Source organism: Gossypium raimondii, chromosome 4, assembly GCF_025698545.1.
Source record: "Gossypium raimondii isolate GPD5lz chromosome 4, ASM2569854v1, whole genome shotgun sequence".
NCBI lineage: Eukaryota > Viridiplantae > Streptophyta > Magnoliopsida > Malvales > Malvaceae > Gossypium > Gossypium raimondii.
This window is the reverse complement of record NC_068568.1, coordinates 2,102,220-2,126,772: the sequence shown is the minus strand read 5'-3', so window position 1 is coordinate 2,126,772 and position 24,553 is coordinate 2,102,220. Positions and strand designations below refer to the sequence as shown.

At 32.5% G+C, this 24,553-nt stretch overlaps 5 protein-coding genes and 1 long non-coding RNA gene across 12 annotated transcripts; 3 read left to right on the top strand and 3 right to left on the bottom strand.

Annotated features, from left to right (window-relative positions):
* Positions 1 to 2,013: 2,013 nt before the first annotated feature.
* Positions 2,014 to 4,204, top strand: LOC105778919 (uncharacterized). Its single transcript, XR_001128910.2, has 3 exons — positions 2,014 to 2,188; positions 2,301 to 2,351; positions 4,034 to 4,204. It is a non-coding gene; the product is annotated as an uncharacterized LOC105778919 (long non-coding RNA).
* Positions 4,193 to 7,399, bottom strand: LOC105778914 (uncharacterized). Its single transcript, XM_012602676.2, has 8 exons — positions 7,233 to 7,399; positions 6,986 to 7,122; positions 6,808 to 6,888; positions 6,556 to 6,644; positions 6,102 to 6,176; positions 5,906 to 5,970; positions 4,612 to 4,818; positions 4,193 to 4,531 (listed from the first exon to the last, which is right to left on the bottom strand). Exons 2-8 carry the CDS (start codon positions 7,106 to 7,108, stop codon positions 4,446 to 4,448), a joined length of 726 nt encoding a protein of 241 aa, XP_012458130.1. The 5' UTR covers positions 7,109 to 7,122; positions 7,233 to 7,399; the 3' UTR covers positions 4,193 to 4,445.
* Positions 7,400 to 8,399: 1,000 nt separating this feature from the next.
* LOC105778913 (uncharacterized) lies at positions 8,400 to 11,126 on the bottom strand. 7 transcript variants are annotated; one of them, XM_052629094.1, is made up of 4 exons: positions 10,920 to 11,126; positions 10,709 to 10,779; positions 9,812 to 9,861; positions 8,400 to 9,704 (listed from the first exon to the last, which is right to left on the bottom strand). In XM_052629094.1, exon 4 carries the CDS (start codon positions 9,695 to 9,697, stop codon positions 8,699 to 8,701), a length of 999 nt encoding a protein of 332 aa, XP_052485054.1. In that variant the 5' UTR covers positions 9,698 to 9,704; positions 9,812 to 9,861; positions 10,709 to 10,779; positions 10,920 to 11,126; the 3' UTR covers positions 8,400 to 8,698. The 7 variants fall into 7 exon arrangements, with proteins under 7 accessions (XP_052485054.1, XP_012458128.1, XP_012458129.1 ...); XM_012602674.2 differs by having other exon boundaries at positions 9,820 to 9,861; XM_012602675.2 differs by having other exon boundaries at positions 9,820 to 9,861; positions 10,713 to 10,779.
* Positions 11,127 to 14,673: 3,547 nt separating this feature from the next.
* LOC105780917 (basic blue protein) lies at positions 14,674 to 16,945 on the top strand. The gene is made up of 2 exons (XM_012605455.2): positions 14,674 to 14,973; positions 16,549 to 16,945. Exons 1-2 carry the CDS (start codon positions 14,793 to 14,795, stop codon positions 16,746 to 16,748), a joined length of 381 nt encoding a protein of 126 aa, XP_012460909.1. The 5' UTR covers positions 14,674 to 14,792; the 3' UTR covers positions 16,749 to 16,945.
* A 2,415-nt stretch (positions 16,946 to 19,360) lies between these two features.
* Positions 19,361 to 21,297, bottom strand: LOC105780863 (probable plastid-lipid-associated protein 4, chloroplastic). The gene is made up of 6 exons (XM_012605390.2): positions 20,907 to 21,297; positions 20,707 to 20,820; positions 20,512 to 20,610; positions 19,902 to 19,976; positions 19,649 to 19,716; positions 19,361 to 19,553 (listed from the first exon to the last, which is right to left on the bottom strand). Exons 1-6 carry the CDS (start codon positions 21,240 to 21,242, stop codon positions 19,481 to 19,483), a joined length of 765 nt encoding a protein of 254 aa, XP_012460844.1. The 5' UTR covers positions 21,243 to 21,297; the 3' UTR covers positions 19,361 to 19,480.
* Positions 21,298 to 22,671: 1,374 nt separating this feature from the next.
* On the top strand, positions 22,672 to 23,534 carry LOC105779289 (E3 ubiquitin-protein ligase RZF1). The gene is made up of 2 exons (XM_012603048.2): positions 22,672 to 23,246; positions 23,379 to 23,534. The coding sequence occupies exons 1-2, from the start codon at positions 22,673 to 22,675 to the stop codon at positions 23,411 to 23,413; spliced, it is 609 nt and encodes a 202-aa protein (XP_012458502.1). The 5' UTR covers position 22,672; the 3' UTR covers positions 23,414 to 23,534.
* Positions 23,535 to 24,553: the final 1,019 nt, after the last annotated feature.

Genomic DNA, 24,553 nt, shown 5'->3' with positions numbered 1-24,553 from the left:
TATGTTTAAGTTTAATATATTTTTAAGTTTATTATTAATACTATTTTAAAATTATAATATAATGCATCATTAACATTATTTTAAAGTTATCATGTATTATTATTCTGATCATTTAAATTTATCATGTATTATCTTATGCATTCTTGTTGTAATTTCAATATAATTTATACATTTTTAGCTTCACTTATATATTTCTCTGCTTTAATGATTAATACAATAATATGCTTACATAATATTTTTTTATACATATATATATAATTTGTATTAAACTATTTTTATTGTACATATATATATATATACATAATATATCATCGATTTCATATTATTATATATCTTTTACCTATTTCATATATAATTTATTTCTTTCAAAACCCTACTCTACTATATACTTGGTTTATATCGACTTTTTATACATACTATTATACATATATTATTATATGAAAATTTTCAATCCATATGTAATATTTATTTAAATATATATATATTATTTTACGTATTTTGGTTTACTTCTTATACAATATTCACTTTAAAATTCATTCAGATATTATTATTTCATATAGTATTCATCTTTGATTCTATTTTAAACTATTTCAAGTCTTCACATTAATTACTTCTTTTTAAATTTTTATACATGTAATTTTGTATATACATTGATAATTTCAAATTTATAATTGTTGAGGGAGAAAGTGTTGTGGAGGCTTGTGGAGGCTAAAGTGGCAGTTCACTTGATGGATCGAGAGCCGCAAGGTGAAAGAGGTGAAGCTAGCTAGGGAGAAAGGAGGGGTGAAAGTTTGAAGAAGAGGACAAGAGAAGGGAGAGAGTAGTGTTGCCTAAACTAGATCGGTTGGACTGGGACACCGGTTTGGTGAGAGGTGAAAAATCGATTAACTCGCAAATCAGTATAGATCAACTGAACCGAGATAAAAATTCGGTTGAATCATTTTTTTTAATTTTTTAATAATTTATTTCTTTTGAACTGGTTTAACAAGGTCGACCATTAATCCAATTTCAAAAACATAGGAAGAGAGAGAGATCTTCATTTTTAAAGAGTAGATGAAGATAAATGAGATGACCCCCTAGGCCATCCGTCATTCGTTAGTCCTTTGTTAAGTCAGCAAGATGATACGATATTATCAAGTTACAGTGTATGTGATAAACAAGTGATAATGTCCTGTCGAATTGGCTAGATTATCAAGGATAGTTGACTTACATAGTTTAATCTTTCTTTTGCTATTACTCTCTTAGTTAAGCTTCAACTCAATCACTTGTGGCTTTTGGTCCATCGGGTGAAACCGCCTTCAATTTTTTCTACATTCTTTTTGTATAAACAATATTAGAACATAGATTTTTTTTTTGTCAAAATTAAAAAATTTCTCACAATAACCAACTAAATTAAAATGATTATAAAATTGTTGATACATATTTTCACCAAGAAAGAAAACTAAGGGGAGAAGATAATAGAAAGGAATGTCGATTCACTTATGATAGGTAGAGAGTCGAAGTCTAGGTGCTAAGGGAAAAGGAGAGAATGCCTAGGCTGATACTTAGAGGCTTATATAGAGGGGTCACTCCTTATATTGTAGTACTACGTAACCGCTAACATAAGGAATTCATATGACCGTGGCCAAGTGACAGAATCATTGTCTCTCACAATAAACATGTAGCAAGTGATCCCCCACAAGAGTGTGCAGCCAACTATCTCGAAGCCAGATCGAACACAATAGGTCATCGTAGACCGTCTCAAGTGAGGAGTCCGATTGTTGTTCCATGTTATGCCAGGTGTTCTTGCTAAAGTGGAGGGATAACAAAAACTGAAAAATTTGACCATCAAGTAAAAGTAGGCGGCTAGAGTCAAACGAATTGGCGAGACGGTGCATTAAAGTTTCAAAGGCCCACTTGTATGAGGGCGTGGCTGCTAAGAGAAAGCTCTTCATTTAAACATGGCAAATACGTAGATCAATGTAAGTTGATGGGTAATTTCAATCAAAGACCCTCTATATAAACCTCTAATAGCAAAGCCCCAAAAAAAAAAATCATCCATCAAAAGGAAAAAAAAAAGGGATAAGGATGAAGAAGATGATGATAATTGCTGTTCTTATTTTCTGCGTTTTAAGTTCACAAATGAAAAACGTAGCACCACAGGTGGATTGCTACGACGCTTGTAGTACTGGTTGCGTTCAAAGTAACAGTAAGTTCAAAAAAAGAAGAACCTTTTTCAATTTCTTTTTTTATTTTTTTGTGGTGGTTTGATCTTGGATGTTAACTTATGATTATGGTGTTTTTGTTTTCGGGTGATGCAGCGAGGCTTATGCAGCGATGTGATCGCAAGTGCCAGATTAGATGCAGTCCAGGTACGGTTTACCTTAGGTTAAAATGTGCAATAAGTCCCTGAACTCTTCAAAAGATTGAAATATAGTCCCTGTACTTCCATTTTTACAATATTCAGACACTATTTAACAGTCTTGATAAAATTTAGGAAGAGGATAGGTATCTATGTTATATTTTAGCCTTTTATCATATGATTATGTGTCGTGTCGGTCAATCTTACTTAGCTATAGCCTCATCTTCTTTCCTTTTTGGGTTGTTTTGGACATATCTAAGTTGCCCATTTTTTTTTGGGTTCGAGTCTTAATTCACTCTATTTTAATTAGATTTTAATTAAAGAAAAAAAGTAGAGGACTTCAACTCAAATTTATACTATATTTGAAATAATTTAAATTTAAAATAACTTAAGTAACACAAAATTACTGATTAAAATCTATAATGACACAAGAATTCGTATCTATGTAAAATTATGTAAGTTCGTTTAAGGGTTTAAGGAGCTCTCAAATTTTTTCAAAAAAAGTAAGTAAGCTCCTTTTTTTTTTTTCTCAATTGAGCAATTGAACTTTCAAAATGCATCAAAAAACTCTTAAACTTCTTAAGACAAGCAATTAAGCCCCTGCTTTTTTTCACTCATTTTGGTACTTGAACTTTTAAATTGCATCAGAAAGACCCTCAAAATTTTTTTAAAAAGCAATTAAGCCCTTACTCTTATTAAAATTTAGGGAAAAATTATAAAATAATAAATAATAAATTTTAGAGAAATTATTAAATTTTAATAAAAATATAAAAATTAGAATTTTTATAAAACCATAAAAAATAAAAATTTATTGTAAAATTTTATTAAAATCATAGAAAACTATAAAATGCATCAAAAGTCCTTTTAACAATTTACTTTAACTGTTGATCATTAAAGTTAACGACCTTTAGTTTTTCAATTAAAGTATATAATGTGCCATGTGGCGAAAAACGATAAAAATAAAAATCAATAAAAGTAATAGAAAAATTATAAAATGCTTCTTTTGATACGATAATTTGTATAAACTTTTTTACTGAAATTTATATTTCTTTACATTTTGTATAATTTTTTATGACTTTACAAAATTTTATATTTTTTATTTTCTATATATTTTATAATTTTTACATTTTTTATTTTTTTCTAATTTTTAATATTAATTTTTTATTAAAGTTTAGTAATATTTATAGCTTTTATTGATTTTAATTTTTTATAATTTGTTTCTAATTTTAATAAAAGCGGAGGTTTAATTACTTTTTTTTAAAGCTTGAGGGTCTTTTTGATGCATTTTGAAAGTTCAAGTATCCAATTAAGTGTAAAAAAAAAGTAAGGGCTTAATTGTTTTTTCTAAAAAGGTTTGAGGGCCTTTCTGATGCATTTTAGAAGTTCAAGTATCCAAATAAGTACTAAAGAAAAAGGTTTAATTGCTTTTTCTGGAAAAATTTTAAGGACTTTTTACATCCTTAAACCAAAAATTATAAAACATAATTGAATTATTTAAAAATTTTCATTTAACTTACTTTTATTTTAACTTTTGACAAACCCAAGCTACTATAATATAATATAAAAGAAAAGAAAGAAAAACCCAAAGATTTGAATTAAGGGCTTTTGCTTAGTTTTTGCTTAATATTGGGATTAAGTACATAGTTAATGCTTTTTAGGGCTAATTTTATGTTTTTTATGGCATTTGTGCAGATTCCAAGGTAGAGGGGAATTTGGGTTAGCTTATTGAAAGATAAAAATCTACTTACTACATAGTTTCTTGCTATATCCCACTCAAATGTATCGTGTTGAATAAAAACATATATATAGCTTCTTATCCATCTTATCTTAAAAGCATTGAAGAGATACTAATAAGTTCAACAATTATGTTTCTTCATCTAGAATTTGTGTTCAATAATATTATATAAAAGATAAATTTATCCCTACCAACTTTCCTACAAAAATTGTGGCCTAGAATGAAAAACCAATATATTAAAGGTCCCTTACAACACAAATTCTCCAAGTGAAAAACAAAGCCTTAATTAATGTAGAAAAAGGACATGATTTTTTGTTTACTAAAGCCAAAGTTTTGCAGAAGAATCTAAGGATTAATGCTCTAGCTGTTTCAAGCACCTTTCTGGAATGGACCATCGGGTGTGAAACCCTGACCACGACCGCCTCCACGTCCCCTTCCTCGACCTCGTCCACGACCTGATGCAATAAGTGATTAGACAAAAATGGTGAATGCACTAAAACAGGGTACGAGAACACATTGAAAGCAAAGGGCTTACCACGACCCTGGGCAGGCAATGGTCCTGATGGACCATTACCATTGTAATATCCTGAGTCCCGTTGCATATTTCCACCACCATACCCTCTTCCACGCCCTCGGAAACCACGTCCCCTACCACGACCTCGACCTCGACCTCTTCCTCCATAGCCTCGCCCACCATCCCATCCTCCATTCCTGTGCTCCACCGTGCCACCATTGATATGGCCTGCGCAAGAAAGAATGTCTATGAATTCAGGAAAAACACAAGCACAGTTTAATAAACGGCAAGAATCTGGATAACAGACTCTTACAATCAATCAGATACAGAAAAGTCGCCTATAGGCTCTAAAACCTAGCAACTACTTCCAACCAACAGAAACAACTGGTAAAAGTACCATGGGATTCTCTATACTAAGAGTCAGATTGCATTTTAGTCGCTCTACTCAAAAAATGAACTAACCCCCATACGTTAGATAAAAAAAACTAACCAGTTCTATTAAAAATTTCATCTATTTCTACATTTAAAAATTGAGCTTTGTACGTCAGCATGAGACGTGTGGTATGCTACATGCCATTATTTGGTTACTCCGTCAACCATGCCGGTTTTTAACCGTAAAAATGGATAAAAGTTAATAACAGAAAAAGACTAATTTGCTCATTTTTTTTAGTAGAGGGTGCAACATGCAATCCAAATCCTAGTATAAAAGCCTCCATGGTACTTCAGTCAACCCTATTGCCTCTATTGTCCCATTAACCTTCCCCGAAAGTGTCCATTATACACTAATACCAAACTAAGCATACCCCATATTGGAAATGCAAGATGACAGGGCTAAAATCGATTTTAACTTCTCAACGTCTTCAAGTACTATAAAAGCAGGAAAATCACTTTGCTCAAACACCTACGCTTCGTTCGGTTATTTAGTGTATTAACACAATAAAAAGCTTAATTATTCCACAAGTATTACAATAGTTTATCATAACATAAAGAAGCGTTTGTAAAAATTTAAAATTAGAAATTAGAAGGATAGTAAAAAAGACCTCTCCAAAATAGGTAAAATAATTTCCTTGCCTTTGCCGAAAATTGGTCATGTAAGTGGCTAAAAATGAACAAGCAAAAGCAGTTTATTGCTAACTCATGTACTAAAACCTATTGAAAATATAATATTCCTCCAAACAACTCATGTGACTTGACCATGTGCTTTAGCTTTGGATGTCTCTAATTTGCATGATATGGGTGTACAAATATCAATTCAGGCAAGAAGCAAAATAAACCAGAAATGCATAATGACATCAATTGTACATAATTCTCTTACCTCCTTCATTGTCCTCGAACTCAGCTGACGGCTTTACTTGATCAGCCGGGATCGGAGGCTGATATCTGAACATCAAATTAACAAACCAACAAAGCAGCACACCGATATAATCATTAGTAAATATCAGGATTCAATTTACAAGACTATATTGAACAATGTTTAACTTTTAAATACAGATAAGAGGAGGTCAGCTAACCCTATTGAAGACGAATCAAGCTCTTTCTTAGACAAAGTAATAGTGATTATCGAAACATGGCGTGTGGTTTCTAGGCTGCACAAGCAAAAACCAAAAATTAGTGGCAATGATGTTAGTTCTAGCAAGAAGATTAATACATTTACGCAATGTTACTCAAACGTAGGTGTGAGTATCAAATATAGGTATGTATCCAACATGGGTACCGTTAGATTTTTCAAAGTTGTTCCATATATTTGGAAGATCATTGAAGTTCATATCCCCATAATCAGGATGTAAGTATCAAACACGGGCACGGTTAGATTTTTTACAAGTTTTTCCACCAATTTGGAAGGTCTTTTAAGATCATGTCCCCATATCCATGTGTCGGGCACGAGTTCCAAAACACGTACTTAAATGAAGAGTACGAGCAGCATAGTTCTTACTACTAGAAAGAATAAGAAATCTAGGTTCTTACGGAAGAAGGCCTTCTTCCAGCGGTTCCCATGTGTCAGTTATGTCTATCGATCCCGTCGATGTGTTTTGATGAAGACCAGCAATCCTCCTCTGGGATTATAAATATAAGACCAATCAAATACAGAAGTCTCTGTGTATATATATATATGCAACTAAAACTACATATTTCCACATACTACGAATAATGTCAGTAACCCACACGAGATTTATAAACAAGAACCCAAAAAAGTTTGTTTTTCAAAAAATAAAACACCTTAATTAATTCAGCAATCATGACAGTCTTGTTGATAGCTCTACCAGTGGCTTTAAGCACAATCTCATTAGCACCTTTGTCCTACAAAATACAAAAGCTTTCAACAATCAATAACAATGCAAACACTCAACATATAAAAAAAACGTAGGGAAAAAGCAAAAAAAAAAAAAAATAAAACCTGAAGCAGAGTGATGGCGTAAGAAATATAATTCCTCATCCTCCCTTGAGCTGTAATCCTCAGTTCATTCTCGTTTATGGGTGTATCAGCTTTAGGCTTCTCTACCTTTTGGTACCGGTCCATTATTTTCAAAAAATCTTTAAAACAAAACAGAACCCAAGGTCGAAAATCATTCAGAGATTAAACTTATATTCGATAAAATGAAATTAAAAACAAAAAAGGGGTGACATCGAGATCTAGGGTTTACCTGTGTGACAAACAGTGGCTGCGAAGAGAGGGGAATGGGGTGTAAACAAAAAAGGGGGGCAAAAGGGCTAAAGAGGCTAATGTTCTTTTCTTTGTTTTGTTTTTTTGAAAACGGAGGAAGGTATTATTTGGGGAATTTAGGGTTTTAGGGGATTTGTGTGAAGTTCAAACCGTTCTATCCGTACGATTATCCAATAATAAATTGACACGTAGATTAGTTTGGCTCTATTTTCTCTCTTTAAATGTTGCAATCTCAACGCCTTTAACCTTTTACTTTACCCTACTTGATAGATTTTTCACGGCACTAGATCTTTAATTTTGGACTTTATTAATAGTTGAATTTCCGTACAAATTAAATCAAAACTCTAAAATTTACGAAATCAAATCTTTTAATATTACAATTTTTTTAAAATTACATAACTTCAAAAAATTATTTCTCATACTTACCATGCATTATAGATGGGCATTCAATCTCCAAGCAATGTGTCAATTCTGTTAAGTCATATCACCCCTCACGAACAAGATGAAACATTCAAATGTGTCATGGTTATATACTCTCTAGCGTACCCATGACATTACTTGGTAATGAATTTTTTATTGTTCTCTAATAATATTATATTTATAAAAATAAATTTGAAAATTTTCTTGGAATCAATAAAAATATTTTTATTATAAAATAAATGCATTATTTTTGAGTTTACAAGTTGATAAAATATCACCAAAAAAAACTTTCATTGTTATTTTTATTTATGCTTTAGTTATGATTTAATTTTTTTATCATATTAACAGATTGGATTAATCGATTAAACTGAATTTTTATATTTTGAATCAAATTATGAAAAAAACCAACCCTAAGTTTACTAACCAATAGGCCCAAGTTTAGCCCAAATCCAAAAATTTAAAATTAAATGAATAAAAGAATTATTGTATTTATAGTCTTTAAAATTTTATTTTTCTGATTTTTCTCTATTTTAATCATTTTTAATAATGAACCGATTAAACTACTTAAATTGGGAACCATGCAAATAGAACAATCATTCAGGAGCACCCTCCAAGAATTTTAACCTCAAAATAGACTTAATTTCAGTCTTCAGATATTTCCCACATCAAATGCGTACATTAAATATGTACATGTATATAAGCACCGTGTAAATGTCCACAACCTAGAGAAAATAAAAATCATTCAACAATAATATTTATAAGCACAAGACTATACAGGGTCCATGATTAACAGAACTGAACTTAATTACAAGTTTACAGAGCACAAATTCAGCGAACACAAAGAGATTGTGCGTACATTGAAATGTATATACATACAACAAAGTCAAAGTCAAAGCCAACCATATGATATTTTTTATATTTCCCCCTAAATTGAATGACATGTAAATGAGTGGAAACTCAAAGTGTATTATTTTTTAATGTGTTTTCTTTTTTACCTAAGCTTTTGCCTATCACTATCCAGTTATGTTACCTTCCTGTTTGTCTATTGCCTGAACGTCGGCCGAGGCGGCTAACCAAAGCAATATTGCCTCCATCATCATCATCATCATTGTCGTCGTCATCTTGATCAGATAAATTGATGGGTTCAGCATTCTCATCAGCTGCATGTGTAGGCTGCCTTGGTCGTATACTACCAAGGTCGTTCCCGGATGACCCGAATGCATGCAGCAGAAGAAAGAAATTCACGAAATTACTATCCAAACTTGCTTCGAAACCTCCATTCTGACCATCCTCTTCTTCATCTGTCTCGAAACCATGGTGATTTCCTTCTATTACATAATCACCATAAACCATTGACCCTGGCATTGTTGACCTTATGGTGCTGATCACATCATCCCGTTCCCGTTCCCGTACAAGCCTCCTCCATTTTTGTTCGAGAGTAGGGTCCACTTCTCGTGGTTGAGCACATGGATGATCCAATCTCATGTGTTTCCTTAGTTCTTTAAAAGTCCCGACGAAAGTGCAGTCATCCTGCATGCAGCTTCTCTTTTTAGAATTTAGATATTCCCTTGCAGGTTCCACTACTGTCCATCCTTTCACTTGACCCCTACAAAGTGGACATGCGAGTTCCGTTACTTCACTCTTCTCGACGGGCCAGCCAGAACCTGGTGCCAAGACCGGAGTATCAATGGAACTAAACAAAGGTTCTTCCTCATTGGATGAGACTACTTTAGTGTAGAACTTTTTGTATTGATCGAGACAGTTCGAGTATCGGAAGCTAGTTCCACACATGTAAGGACGGCAACCATTGTCATGGGACGAGCAGAGAAGAAGCACGGCATTGTGAGGGCACTCCATACAAACAGAACAAGTCGCGTCTTCCCAATCATTCTTACCCAAAGCTTTGGAACATTTTTTTGAGTAAAAATCCCCTGAAATGTTTTCATTATGTGAGGTAAATGAGTACGGGGTTGGCCGGACTTGCCGGAAAGCAATTCCACGTCGTCCTTTGCTACCTTTTGCCATTTGCAAACTACACCACAGAACAGTATTGCAAAAAATCAGAAACTCCTATAGTAAAAAAAAAAAACCAAGTCCAACATATAAAGCTAAAAACCAATGATTTTAGAACCAGACCACGGTAATACCAGTGAAGCACCAGTCCAATCAGTCCACAGTTAAAAAAAATTCTGAAAAATAGGGGAAAAGCAGAAGAAAAAAAAAGATATTTAAAAAACTTATAAACACATTAAAATAACAATAATGACATAAACATCAATTATACATTACTAATTCAATTAAAAGTTTAAAACATCAACTAAATTAACTAAATCAAATATACATTACAAATTCACAGTTGTAATAGTTCAGCAGGTTCCGATTTGCAGTTCAAGGTTCAGCCAGTCCAATCCCTTTCTTCGGACCGGAATATTGGCCGGTTGCCAATCCAACCAGCCGGTCCAGTTTAAACAACCATGGTAACAACAGAACAGTCGACATACATAAAAACAAATAAATAGTACCAAAATTTGGGCTTCATAAACCGTAAACATGATGAAAATTCACTCATCGACCATTATCCTTGATAAAATTCACATCCATTTACAAGTACAAATCACAAATAATACATATCCAATCAATTAAACCTACAATTAACTCAAAACAAAGCACAACAGACTGAAAACGGAAGTATATCTGAATTTAAACAGGGGAATGTGTTATTTAAACTCTGGGAGAGAACCCAGGCTTGGCATTGGCATTTGCGCATGGTGAGACTCGAATCTGAGTCATCAAGATCCCAGAACCAGTTGAGGCATCATTGGCAATTCACAAGTGAATTAGATTATCTACCAGAGTCAACACACAACACCAAACTCAAAACTCATGTTTGATTATCCATTTCACAAGTGAATTAGATCACCTTTAAGATTAAACATCGCAAAAGAGCAATATCTAATCAATGGGCAACCAAAATATAACGCGAAAACTCAAAATTCCAAAAGAACGAACTTCAAAAAATAAAAATAAAAAACTCACCTGCCTTGAGAAAAAAAAGAAGTTGAAATCTAGATCGATGTAATGGGTCTTTTGGAGATACCAAGTCTTATCTGATAACAAAAAAAAAAAAATAGAGACAATAGAATTAAAAGAATAAAAAACAATGTTCTTAAAATAGATTCAAGCCATAGTTATACAGTAAATTAAGTAATTAAATAATGAGAGGAGAACATGAAGCTACGATTTTTACCCGCATGGGAATTTTTTAGGCTTTATCCCATCTAAGATCTAGGATTAAAATTGGGGATTAGAGAATGAAGGGAAATTAGGGTTGTGTTTGGGCACGAAATTGGATGAATTGAAGGACCAAATTGAAGAGAAAAAAGTAGCGTAGAAATGAGTCGACGAATCAGATTGATAGGTGTTTTCTTAGGGGAACTGGAGTGATCGAGAAATGAGAATCTCACGCGCTGTTAGGATGGTGTGAAATTCACGCTCTCAATTTAAAATATTACGTGGGTTGTTGATAGATATGGGAAAATTATTTCCTACTTGACGGGTTCTAATTGGATACGGTTGCTTAGCAAGAGTTTTATAAGCAAAGTTAGGTTGAGTTTGGATGGCAGCGTGTTTACCTGCGGTTAGTATAAAAATAGCGGTGGCGGTGAGATTAAATACTATAACGATACTATAGCGTGAGACAAAAAATAAACTAAACGCACCGCACCGCCCCCAATCTCCCATCCAAACCCACCCTTAATAAGTAATTTTGGGTCTCACTTTTAGAGTTTGGGTCTAATTAGAACTGATCATGGTCTTAAGTTGGTTTGATGTAAAATTTTAAATTTATTTTCTCGAACCCGAGTTTGAATTAAAAAATAGGTTTAAAATTTTGTCCAAGATTGATATATATTAAAAATACTAAACCTGAGTTTGACCAGATCTGTTTGTATTAATTTTTTAGATTATTATTATTTTTATATAAAAATAAATTTAAAAATATAATACATTAAAAACATTAAAATGAATGTTTTTCAACAGAATGAAACTATATTAAAAAAAGTTTTTATATTTTAATAATACTAAGATAGTTACAATTTAACAAATAAATACCTCTAAAATAGTAGTAAAATTAACAATAATATAAAAGGTATAGAATATTGAACAATAATAACAATATAATAGCAATATAATAGCAAAATTGTAGCAAAACAACAACAAAATAGTTGATTCGATCTGGGCATGGAAAAAAAATCTTCCCAATGTTGGATCTGTTTAGAAAACAGACTTTATTTTTTAGGCTTATATTTTTACCCAATTTCTTCCACTTTCTGGATGAACTTTCGGATTTGGACAGGTGATCGACCCATGATCAAGTCTAGTTTTGGTTAGGTTTTCTTTGAGGTTGTCTTTCATGCTTTAGTTTCTCTTTACTTTATGTTTCTCTTTCAAGTGTGATGGTCTTATCACCTCACCTTTTCGAAGAAGTAAATCAATTCTCACTGAAATTGTCTAGCTTCCGATTAGTTAACCTTCCTCCACCATAAAGCATTTCAAGCTTGTGGAGCATTTGTAGGACGTTAAACGCAGCATGAAGGCTATTGTGGTTGGGGTGGCCTTCATCTTTCTCAATCACTTGGGATTTTGATGGGGTTCATCTTCTTCCTACTCGACTTTTGGTGGTTGATCTAGGATTGTATTGAGTTCCATGTATCTTAGCTGTTGTCCTTTGTTGTAAGCCATTTATGACATTTGTTGCTAAAATCATCTGTGGTTTTTATTTCAGTGTCATCTATGATCATTTTGGTTTGGTTGTTTGTGGCCTCATTCATTTAAGTTATCTGTAATTTAATCTCTTTGAATTGTTTGGTTGTCATGTAATTCCTACTCCGTCAATGAATAGTTTGCAATGAAAAAGAAAATAATCCTAGCGATTGAGTCTTAGTTTTGTCAACGCAGGAGGTCGTGGATTTGAGTGCGCTGGAGTGCATTATCATCTTATTTAAGAGTTGAAAAGAAACAATGCCTAATTTTTAAGTATTGTATAAAAAAAATCATATTATTTTCACAATGAAGGGTTTGAAATGGATTGGGTCTTGAAGGGTACATAAATGAAAACCCAATAAAAGCTTGGGCTATGAGAAAAAACCAATGACCATAGAAACCCAAACTCCTAGTTGGGATTAGCTATCACATTGTTGGTGCATTTTAGGTCAAATTTTTGATTTGGTCCCTCAACTACGCTAGTTAGAATTTAGTCTTAATAGTTAGTCCAAATTACATCTAAAGTGTTGACGTGGAAGGTTTTCAGGAAAAAAAAACCCATTATTGACCAATTTTTTTATTTGAATTAAATTGTTAAATTGCAATTTCTATAAATTGTTGAATTGATATATATTAATAATTCGTATTATATAATTATTATTTTTTCAAAGTATATTCTAATATTGTGATGATTTAGATGTAGTGGCTTATCTTTGACTAAAAGAGTCATTTGTAGTGACAAGAGGTCTTTCTCCCAACTTTGAAAATACTAACAAAAAGGTCCATTTTTCAACAATGAAATTAATTTTTTATTTATAATTCTGACAATGGGTTGTTATATATTTATTTTATTTATATGTTTCGGTGATTCATGCAAAAAATCATGCTTAGAACATGGAGTCATCAACATTTGATGTCGGGGTGTGGTGGGTTGTTAGCTCACCCTCCTCTAATTTAGTATGCTTTTTATTAATTGGGTTAATCGAATAATACATCCTCAAATTATGATTTAACTTTTGAAATTTACCTTCAAATTTCAAAACGTTTTAATTGAATTCTCAAAGTATCAGTATCATATCATTCAAGTCCTTTAGTGAGCTTAACTGCCAACTTGGGCATTAAATGTTTAGCTTACATCTAACATGGAACATATTTAAAACATATGAATCAAATAGGATGACATTAAGGGTAAGTAGGGGCACTCCCCACCTAATGGTGAAACTAAGGGTGTAATCGAACCAAACGAAGCTCAAATATTGGCACACTCGAGATCGAGCTCGACTTGAAATTTGGAACTCAATAGTCGGCTTGAGCTTGATCGAATATCTATTTTTATGCTCGAGCTCCACTCGCGATATAATTGAGTACTCTAGCTTGATTAAGCTTGTTTATCAATTTTGGTACTCGCACTCAATTAAGCCTGTACGTATCAAGCTCGAGCTTGACTTGATAATTAAGCTTAGGGTTAATAATATATACTAAGGGTAATAATGTAATTTAATAATATATTTAAAATATATATTAAAAATGAAAAGCTTGATAAGGCTCGAGAGCCGTTTGAGTCGAGTATTACTAAACTCGAATTTGGCTCAACCAATAGCTCAGATCAATATTATAGAATAAAGTTCGAGTTTTTTTTCTCAAGTTAGACTTTAGTAGTTTGCAAACACCAGTGTCTCATTTACACTCCTAAGAGAAAATTGTATTTAGGTATCTTCAAAAATTGCAAAACTATAGATTAATACAAATGATAAATTTGCACAAAATTTTATAACTCAATATTGGCCTCTCATAAACAATTTTCTAACTTCACTCCTAAAATAGCCCTTAAATTTTAACGACACGACCTTTTTTAATAGATCAGGTTCAAGCTGCCCACATAGTAGGTGTAGAAAATTTAAATTTGATCAACGTGTTTTACATATACTTTACATCAGATCTTAACTGATGTTTAACACTCAAGTTGACATTACGGTGATAGAAGGACTTGATTATAGTTTGGGATCAATTAGATTATTTTGAAGTTTAAGATTAATTTAGAATACAAATTATAGTTGGGGGACCTCCAATGACATTAACCCTTAATAACAACATTCATGAATTGAATCACAAACCAACCGGCCAAACCCATACAATGTTATTTAATATGGCACTGACAAGAACGCAGCTCTCCATTTATTTGGGGTTGAAATTTTCAAAGAAGAAAAATGGTGTAGCTCCTTAAATTTCAAGGTCCACCACTAAAAAAAGAACTCATTATAAAGGCAGCTCCTCCCAATAGTTAGCTCAGTCCTCATCACTCAATATCCTTTGAAACTCAGTGTTTGAGCTTTGATTTCCCAAGTTTTTTTTTTAAGAAATGGCTCAGGCAAGAGGCGGTGCAATGGCGGTGGCAGCGGCGACGGTGGTGCTCTGCTTGTTGCTGAGCCACTTTGAGTTGGCTCAAGCAGCAACGTATACTGTTGGTGGAACCGGTGGTTGGGCCTTTAACGTGGCTGGTTGGACCAAAGATAAGCGTTTTAAGGCTGGTGATACACTTGGTAAGCATATTATTTGGATTTTTTTTATGAGGGTTAATTACACCTAATGTTTCCAAATTTTAAAATAGTTCAATTTAATCCTTGAATTATTAGTATTACACCAATCAAGTTCTTCTTTTAGCCAAATCATAAACTTGAATATTCAATATTAAGTCAGATCTAGCATGGAACATATTTAAAACAAGTTTATCAAAGTTTAAACATATGTAGTTATCATCAAGGGTGAAATTATAATTTTTTCTAGGGTCAAGATTAAATTATATATTTTTATAGGTGCTAAAATACAATTTTATCATTATATTGAATGATATCTTTATGGTCTTTAAAAGTACTAAATCAAAATTTTATTATTTTAAGAGGATCAAACATAATTTTACCATTATTAACTTAAAATTTTATAAATTTTAGAAAATCTAAATAAATTTTTTTCTTATTTTAGGAGGGTTATAGTATGAATGAGTTAAAATTAACAAATTTAAAAGAAAAAAAATAACATCATTGTTAATTTTAATGACATTATTTTTTATAGCATTGTTGTCATATAATAAGTATACGTGTTTAAAATTTGATCAAGTTATATCTATACCTTACAAGCTCATCTTACAACCTCGTGACTCAATGTCCTTAATTAAGAAGGATCATTTTGTGAGCTAAAGAGCTCACGACCCCCATACCATCGGGACTGAACCACTGGTATAGACAAAGTATTTGTCATTTACATGTCACATATATTTGTTGTCCTAACATGACAATTCATACCTACGACGATAAGGCATCAGTAGGTTAATTAAATATCACAAAATTTGAAACCAATACATGAACAGCACATGACACATTGGGAAATTATCAAATGTAACCCCTTAGATGGCCATGAACATAAGGATAGAAGGACAATACACACATTCTCTTTCCTAGAAGTGTTCATGGGTTAGGCTGAGCCTAAGCATAATATTAACACGCTTTATAAGTGTCCAAGTCTACCCATATCTATAAATAGCTAACTTAGGCCCATTTTACGCCTATTCATATCTTTACTCAAATCCTCCCAAATTTCGAGCAAGCCTTCAAACTAGGGTGGATAGCTCGACCAATTAACAAGTCTACTCTCTCCTCTAATAGTCTCAGCTCTCTTTCTCATCTCTCCTTTCCTTTCCAATTATTTCTAGCAATCCATGTTCTAACTATCCTAATCTCCTTTTTAACTTTCTACCCTATAGGTGGATCGTCACAAACTACTACAATCTTCTTGTATCAAAAGATCCGCATGTTTTTAAATATGTTTAACTATTTGATCCAAATTAACATTTTACCACATGAGTTGATTATTACATTAAAAAAAAATCTAGTCGATATAATACAAGAATGAAGACAAAAGGGGTAGGCATTCGCCTTGTCCCCCAATTGTAGAGTTGTCATTTAGTCTTTTAAATTTTGTGGACTTACACGTTAGTATAATGATAAAATTACATATTGATTTCCATAATAATTTATGATTCATCTCTGATCCCTTAAAATAATTTTTTACTTTCGTCCCTTACATGATACTAATATTTTGAAGATTCAATTTCATTGCAGTATTCAAATACAACCCATCAATCCACAATGTGGTAGCTGTAAACAGGGCCGGTTACAGTTCATGCACAACCCCAAAAGGTGCTAAAGTTTACCAGTCCGGCAAGGATCAAATCAAGCTTGTCAAAGGCCAAAATTATTTCATCTGCAACTATTCTGGACATTGTCAAGCTGGCATGAAAATAGCAGTCACTGCTGCTTAGCCTATGATAAGCAAAGCTTAGCTTGCTTTTATCAGCTTTCTTAAGTATAATTAGTGTTGGATTTGAGTGTAGTGCTAGAGTTTAGTTTTATATATATGATCTATAATATGATGGTTTTTGAGTAATGTTCTGTGGCAATGGTTTACATGTACTCTCTTTTTGTAATAAAATAAACTTTTGTGTTGGATACGTACTTATATCGGAGGGGTAGATGGTGGCTTTAGCCTCAAAAACGATAAAATTATCTTGTAGTTCTTTTAAAATTTATATAAAAAAAAAGTTAATATAATAGTTTCACTTTGGTTCCCAAAAATTTATAATTCATTGTTGGTACCTTAAAACAATTTTCTAGCTTCGTTCCTGCTTTTATCTATTGTTCATTATAAATCCTGATAGTATATATAATAAATGTACATACATTTGTGCAGGGGTAAGACAAGGGGGCAAGTAGTGACTTTAGCCTCCTCAAAAATGGTAAATAATTTATTTAATCTCGACCTTAAATGGTAAAATTGATTTTTAGTCCCTCTAAATATTTTAAATTACTAGTTATTATAATGGTAAAATTGTACTTTGGCTCCTCTAAGATGGTAAATGTTCAGTTTAGTCCTGTAAAAATTCTTAAATTATATGTTAATACAATGATAAAATTATACTTTAACCCTTTAAAAATTATATAATTCAATATTGGTCCCCAAAAAGTAAATTATTGGCTTTGCCCTGTCCATCCTCTTTAAAATTTATAAAACTACAATTTAGTATAATAGTAAAATTACATTTTGACCTCTAAAAACTTATGATTCATCTTTAGCCCATAAAGTAAATTTCTGATTTTGTCGGTCTTAGTTGATAAATAAATTGTAATTTGACAAATTTTTTAAATATTAATCTCATTATAGGTTCTTATCATATCTGTTGTTTTTTATACAATGTCTAGAACTACCCATAGTCCCTCCCAACCCTTACCTATAGAAGGATAATGTGCTTCAGTGCACTCAAATCCATAACCTCCTGCACTGGCAACAATACCGATACTAATCGAGCTAAAACTCAATCGACATAAATTGACAAATAAATTAGAAAGATATTAAACCATTATATTTAATTTAATTGAAGCTCATCAACCTCTATAAATAACTCATTCTCTCATATTAAAGAAGGTAAATCACCAGCACCGATAAATTGAAACGTCAAATATATTTCTATTTGTGCTAAGAAAAATCCAAATAACGAGGGTATTTATGTATGTATTTAAAATCTCAATTAAGATTTGTTAATATTACAAAAATTAAGAAGGGTTTTAAAATCTCAATTGGTATTTTTTATAAAATAAAAAAAAATATTTTCTCAATTTATGAAATTAATTTATATGGTCGTCATTTTTTATAAAGGTAGGCCATCAATTTTTTTAGGTACATGATCGCTCTAATTAATAATGGCCTTAGATTTAGCTACACCAATCATGTCTTCCTGGATAATCTTTGGTAAAGTTCCTAGAGCATGAACCAGCTTAGTTACGTCAAAAGGCCTTTGGAATGCTCAGCTCGCCAAAAAATCCACACACATATTAGCTTCATGATAAATATGAACAATACTACAATCCCAACTGCATTGAAGCCCGAATCACTAAGGAGAGAGAATCATGTTTTTGCAAGGGGGTCAAAATCTTATTAACAACAACAAGTAAGTCTGACTCGATAACAAGATTTCTTATGCCATATTCCCAAACTAGACGAAAACCATTATATATAACATAAAACTCGGCTTTGGTGATGTGCTTATATCCTAATTTCCCAGTAAAAAGGTAGGCCATAATTCATATAATGTGAACCACATTTTCTAAAAAATAGGAAGGGTGTAAATTTTTTTTACATTTATATTAGTAATATAAATTATTTATTATTTTAATACCACATTTTAGATGTGCTCATGAACAGGTTGAATTTGGGTTGTGTTCATATAAGGTATCTAGATCAATTTCTAAACCCAGGTTCTGCCCAAAAAATGAGCTTATTTTTTTCTCAAGTTTGACTTAATTTAAGAAAGGTAAACCTAAGTCCGACCTGCACGTATTTGAATTTTTTTAGATTAGTTTTTATTCAAAAATAATTTTTTAAAAATAAAATGCACTAAAAAAACACTAAAATAAAAATTTTCTAGCACATTAAAAGTACATTAAAAAGTTTTTATATTAAAAAAACACTACCATAAATATAATAAATATTTTATTGTATTAAATATAATTTTTAAAATTTTATATATTGGGTTAGGTTATTTAGTTGAGTAATTTTTTTTTTTAAGTTTTGGGTAATAGGATTAATTGTTATAATTAATAATATTTTTTACAATATAATATATATTTAGGGCAGGCCAGGTCAAGCTTGAGCCGAAAAAATTTCCCAAAGCCCGACCCCTATAGAAAATGGGTATTAAATTTTATCCAAGCTTATTTTTCGAGTATTATATTTTATCTAAATCCTCTCATTTTTCGAACGAGCCTAAATAGGTGGCCTAGTGCATGAGCAAATCTACCACATATATTGTTTGAATATATTATTTATCAATTACTTTATTTCAGTTATTTACTTAACATTATTTGTATAACAGTTAAATTGAAAAAAGTATGTATTAATTTAATATATTTTAAATATAAAACACAAAAAATCTGTGCACCGCATGGGAATAAAACTAATATATATACACGTGTATACGTACGTACATATGTATAACAGCTAGAGAGGGACTCGATAGGATGGATCAACCATTTTCAAAATGAACAAGTTCTCTCTGTTACCTCTTGATATTCTGCAGAAATATGAACAAACATGATTGCATGCAGCAATTAGGCGATGGTTTCGAGTTAATTTCAGGCATAGAGTTTTTTTTTCTAAAGTACTGACCGTAACTCTTCATCCAAATATGTAATCTCCAACTGACCACGGCCGCTTCCAGGTGACTTAATCGGTATCTGCAAATCACCGGAAATCGACGGACAATGTGTTGCCGCAATGAGATTACAAGTGAGACTCGAGGGTAAGTGTCAAATACAGGAATGCTTAGCAATATATAGCACTAGTCACTAGGCATAAATTTTGAAATAATGTTAAATGAAACTATCAACGCTTATATAAACATTAAAGGTAGAATCCATACCAGACCAGCGATTCTGAAATAGTCGAATTTAACAGCTATCCTTCTTGCATTTATAGGAACTAAATTAGCAGTGGCCTGCCAAAAAGAAAAAAAATATTGACCCTAACTAATTTTGAAATTACTTCAACATGTAATACAAAATAGAATGACTCGAAATAATTTAAAACTGAAATAACTCGATTTGAGAAATCCATTTACCAGAAATGGTCTAAATGATACAATTTGCATCTAAAATGATTGAAAATTTTGATAATCTAAATTGATCCGATCTAAAATTAACTCCGCACTTCCAATACTTCAATTATTATTTTTTTCCTTTTCAAGTTTTTAGGATCATAAGTAGGTAAAAGTGCCTTTTAGATTGCATTTTGCTCTTTCAATTAAAAAGAAAGTAAATTGATTGATGTATGCGATCGTGAGCTACATGTAGCATGACATTTGTATTAATTTAATTATTCCATCAATCAATAAATGAAAATTTTAATAAAAATAATCAGCTTGCTATTTAATTATCATTTATCGTGAGCAAAGGGTTTTTGAGTAAAGCAGTAAAATAGGATCTCCATAGATGACCAATTGAATACAAAATAATGACAGAAACTGTACTTACTTGATTAAAGAAAGGCCAAGTTTCCATATTTTGAGCTCTGAGAGTATCCACGTTGATTGCCTGGTATATTTTTCCATTGGGTCTCAATAACTTTGGCCTCTGATGTCAAAAGAAAGGTCATGAATGGGATTATTTTGAAGAAAATTGGGTAATTTATGGAGAAAAATGATAATTTATGGATAAAAAAGATAAGACCTTTGTTTGCAAAAGTGACTGAGATGTTGTGTATAAAAGTTCCCATTTTCCATTCAACAAGTTGGATTTGAGTGGCTCTTTTATCTCATTTAAAGCTTCGAGTTCAAGTGCTATCTGATTTAAAAAATCAGGAAACCCCCCATTAATGGAAAAAAGCAAGAGAATTATTTAATTTGCATGAAAAAACAGAAAAAAAGAACCTGATCCACACGTTGTTGATCCTCAGGGGCGGCTTCAGCTCCACGATCAAGAGGTGCTATAGCATCAAAAAGCTCATCTTTTAGGGTTTTAATGTCTTTGCTTTTGGTGAAAAGCCCAGAAAAGATTGAAGCTTCAGTCCTCCATTTGAGGGAAACAGCAGTTTGTGATGAAAAAAAGTTGATTTTCACATTGGGTTTGGATGATGAAAGAAGTGGTTTTGATGATAAGGTGAAAAAGGAAGGAGAAAAAGAAATGATGGGCTCATTTGAAAGTTGCAGATGAGGTTTTAGCAGAGCAGTAATGGCAGAAGAAGAAGACGAAGAAGTGAGAGCCATTCCTGAATTAAGCTGTTTTTGTGAAAGTTACTAATTAAGGGAAGTGTGGATAATGTTGAAAATTAGGTGGTTGTCAATCCTAATTCATGGAGGACTCAAAAGGAGGATGGGTAAATTTCACCCAAGATCACTAAATCATTAGGAAATTTACATTTTGATTATTCACTTTAAAATATTATAAATTAGTTAATGAATTATTCGAAAAATTTTATTTAAGTCACTGAGTTATTAATTTTTTTTTTCTAAAAAAAATTTGGCTAGTAAGTTCTAAGCAATTATTCAATAATCGATACAGTAGATCAATACCCATCGACGAGTAGAAAAACATATGTTAGATCAAGTAGATCTAACAGTCAGTGTCAGAGATCAAAAAAGAAAATTATTTGAATTTTGATTTGTAAATTCGTAACATTCAAACTGAGCTGAATTACAGAAAAAAGTAGAATAAGAGCTTTAATTGCTACTAGTAGTGGAAACAGAAAAAGTCATACATCAACGAACTTAAATGAAAATTTTTAAATAAATTAATAATCATTTTATAATTTTTTGAAGCTGAGTAAACTGAACGTAAACTTATAAATAGTTTATATAATGAGCCCCACTTGTACTCAAAGGTTGGCCTATAAGGGCCACTCTCCAAGGAGATTGATTTCTCTACTAAGGAATTGGCTTCCTTGTATGCATAGCTCGATGCCACCAGGCACACTTGTTTGAAGCTCTTGGGATAATTCGTAGGCAAACAGGCAACATCACTTGTTGGCTTAATCACAATGGACAAAGTTAAATCCATTGTACGATTAATGGAACTGCCACAACTACCTGTTTGACATGAGCTACTGCTATTTTTACTGAAATCACAACCGGTCCGACCCCATATTCGGCCACTCCACCCTTTCAGGCCATCGTAGAAGACGGTTTGGACTGATTCTAATGTAAAACCTTCACCATGTCAGCTCCCTCCTACTGTGATTATTCCTGGCCATATTATCTCTTTACACTGATTCACAAGGACCATAAGTATACATCAACACACACACACATGTTTACAAGGTGGATACAGAAACAAACTAGAATTGTGAGCCAATGCCATCCTACACCAATATGTTGGCCAATGGCACCTGGAGACAGCCATGGAAGACTGATGTGACTTTGCTTTTAAATGTGGTTAACTTGGTAGACAAAGAAACCTGGGATTCAACAAAGGCTACCGAAATTTAATATCAATTTCTTAAATTATCCTTTGCTTTTCCTAGAAGATAGACACAATCAGGGGAAATTACAAACAGAAAATCCAGGAAAAATGGTTCCTGTTTAAGGAGAAAAAGGTATCACTTGCTGTATATCCAGAAGGTATCCTTTTTCTCGCTTTTTTGTTTATATATAAGGTGCTTTTGAAAATAGAATCAATCCCCATTTGTATTACATAAAACATGTCTCTAAGCCTTGAACCCTATACAAATATTGATTTTGGTCGAAGAATTCGATGGGAATCGGGTCCCGAAAATGGACCTTGGATCACTCTCAGTTTCGTTGAACCACCAGACCAGCAACCGAGTAATGCAGGCATTGAAGGGGCTCCCCCTGCAACTGCTTCAGCCATTGGAGCATTGCCAATGGTGAAAATCAGTGAAAGCCATGTTACCAACACCATGCATTGCCCCATTTGCAAGGATGAGTTCGAGATCGGTGGAGAAGCGAGAGAGTTACCGTGCAAGCATTTGTATCACTCGGATTGTATCGTGCCATGGTTGAACATCCACAACACGTGCCCCGTTTGTCGGTACGAGATCGACAATGAGTCTGGTAACGCTCCTGGTGACTACGAAATGAATGAGATTGATCGTGGGGATGTCGGTCTTGGTGTTGAAGATTTGGCAAATGGCTTAACTTGGTTGCGGACTTGGTTGCTCTCTTCGAGGCCTCTTCGTGTGTTCTCTCATTGGACTCGCGGATATCTTGACTCTCTCGGTAGTATGATCAATGGAAATAATTTCTCTCAAAAGGGTAGGATCTTCTACCACAGCTACATACATACATACATACATACATACATAAATACATACATACATACATACATACATACATACATACATATAAAGATTGTGTAACACAGTAGCTATGTTATCTCCCTTGCAGCTAGCTCCTGGTGGCGCTCTTGGCTCATCCTATAGGTTATCTATATATACCAGCGGCCAGGTATGTATGTATATGTGTATGTAAATATGTATATATATGTATATGTTTTTAGTATACTAAATTTCACATTACAAAATTGAAAATAAGTGTTAAAAATTTAGTTTCTTTTCTTAGAGAAATTGTTAAATTATTATTGCAATCAGATGCATATATGTTTGTTATAAATATATATTTTCTGTATTATGTTAGAATATGTGTTATTAAACACAAATTTTAAGGAGATTGAAGAATTTTATAACATGTGATAAACCAGTTGAAACTAGAATGGTCAATTAGACAAGTAGAGTAGGTACGGGTTGAATCAATTTATGTTTAAAAATTTTAAGTTATTTCGAGTTTGTGTACTGTTTTTGTTAAATATCTAAATTTTATTAAACAAAAAATGTTACATTATAGTTTAAAGGACTAAAAAGAATAAATCCAAGAAAGTACAAACAGTCAAAAATCCTAACTCAACCCAAGGAGAACCCAAAGCTCACAAAGAACCCTAGTTCATAGGAGCAAACCAACAAAACTTAATGAGTCGTCATCACCATCGACCGTATGCACACCTTTGGCCTGGGAGATCATTCCACAGCAAACAAAGCATCTAAACCACCATGAACAAACTGAAGGAAAGACGAGATTTAGGGTCAAACCATCTAACTTGGCTTCAACCACAGAATCAACAGATTTGGGGCGTTGACTCCATGCCATTCCATTCCGACCAACGACTCAAAGGGTAGCGAGGAAACCTCGAGAAAAGACTGAAGCAAAAGCAAGACCACCAAAACTTGATGCAAAATGAGTCGCCCAGACTAAGAAAAACATCACCCGTATCTCGGGTTCAAGTTTCTTTGTTTAGTTAAAACATAAATCTGACTGCCATCTAGTGCACAACAATCATCATTTATTACCGTATATAATATATATGTATATATATAACATAATTTTCTTCTTTGTAATTGCTTTGGATGATATCATATCCCAATCCTTTGGTGCACCAAACACACCTAAAATGAACATGACACATCAGCTAAAACCCAAGATACCAACACTTCCTTGAACAACATGATAGCTTGTACAATACAAACCTTAAACCCATGTCCTGTTTCCCCTTTAAAAGTTGGTTTTTT

Excerpts from the sequence above, each read along its gene's own strand:
- LOC105778914 (XM_012602676.2), bottom strand. The coding sequence starts at position 7,108 with ATGGACCGGTACCAAAAGGTAGAGAAGCCTAAAGCTGATACACCCATA. Across the intron at positions 5,971-6,101 it reads CTTGATTCGTCTTCAATAGG|ATATCAGCCTCCGATCCCGG; the intron begins GTTAGCTGACCT and ends TTTGATGTTCAG. Across the intron at positions 4,532-4,611 it reads ATTGCCTGCCCAGGGTCGTG|GTCGTGGACGAGGTCGAGGA; the intron begins GTAAGCCCTTTG and ends TTATTGCATCAG.
- LOC105778913 (XM_052629094.1), bottom strand. The coding sequence starts at position 9,697 with ATGGCAAAAGGTAGCAAAGGACGACGTGGAATTGCTTTCCGGCAAGTC.
- LOC105780917 (XM_012605455.2), top strand. The coding sequence starts at position 14,793 with ATGGCTCAGGCAAGAGGCGGTGCAATGGCGGTGGCAGCGGCGACGGTG. Across the intron at positions 14,974-16,548 it reads TAAGGCTGGTGATACACTTG|TATTCAAATACAACCCATCA; the intron begins GTAAGCATATTA and ends ATTTCATTGCAG.
- LOC105780863 (XM_012605390.2), bottom strand. The coding sequence starts at position 21,242 with ATGGCTCTCACTTCTTCGTCTTCTTCTTCTGCCATTACTGCTCTGCTA. Across the intron at positions 20,611-20,706 it reads AGTCACTTTTGCAAACAAAG|AGGCCAAAGTTATTGAGACC; the intron begins GTCTTATCTTTT and ends TTTTGACATCAG. Across the intron at positions 19,717-19,901 it reads ATTTCAGAATCGCTGGTCTG|ATACCGATTAAGTCACCTGG; the intron begins GTATGGATTCTA and ends GGTGATTTGCAG.
- LOC105779289 (XM_012603048.2), top strand. The coding sequence starts at position 22,673 with ATGTCTCTAAGCCTTGAACCCTATACAAATATTGATTTTGGTCGAAGA. Across the intron at positions 23,247-23,378 it reads AAATAATTTCTCTCAAAAGG|CTAGCTCCTGGTGGCGCTCT; the intron begins GTAGGATCTTCT and ends TCTCCCTTGCAG.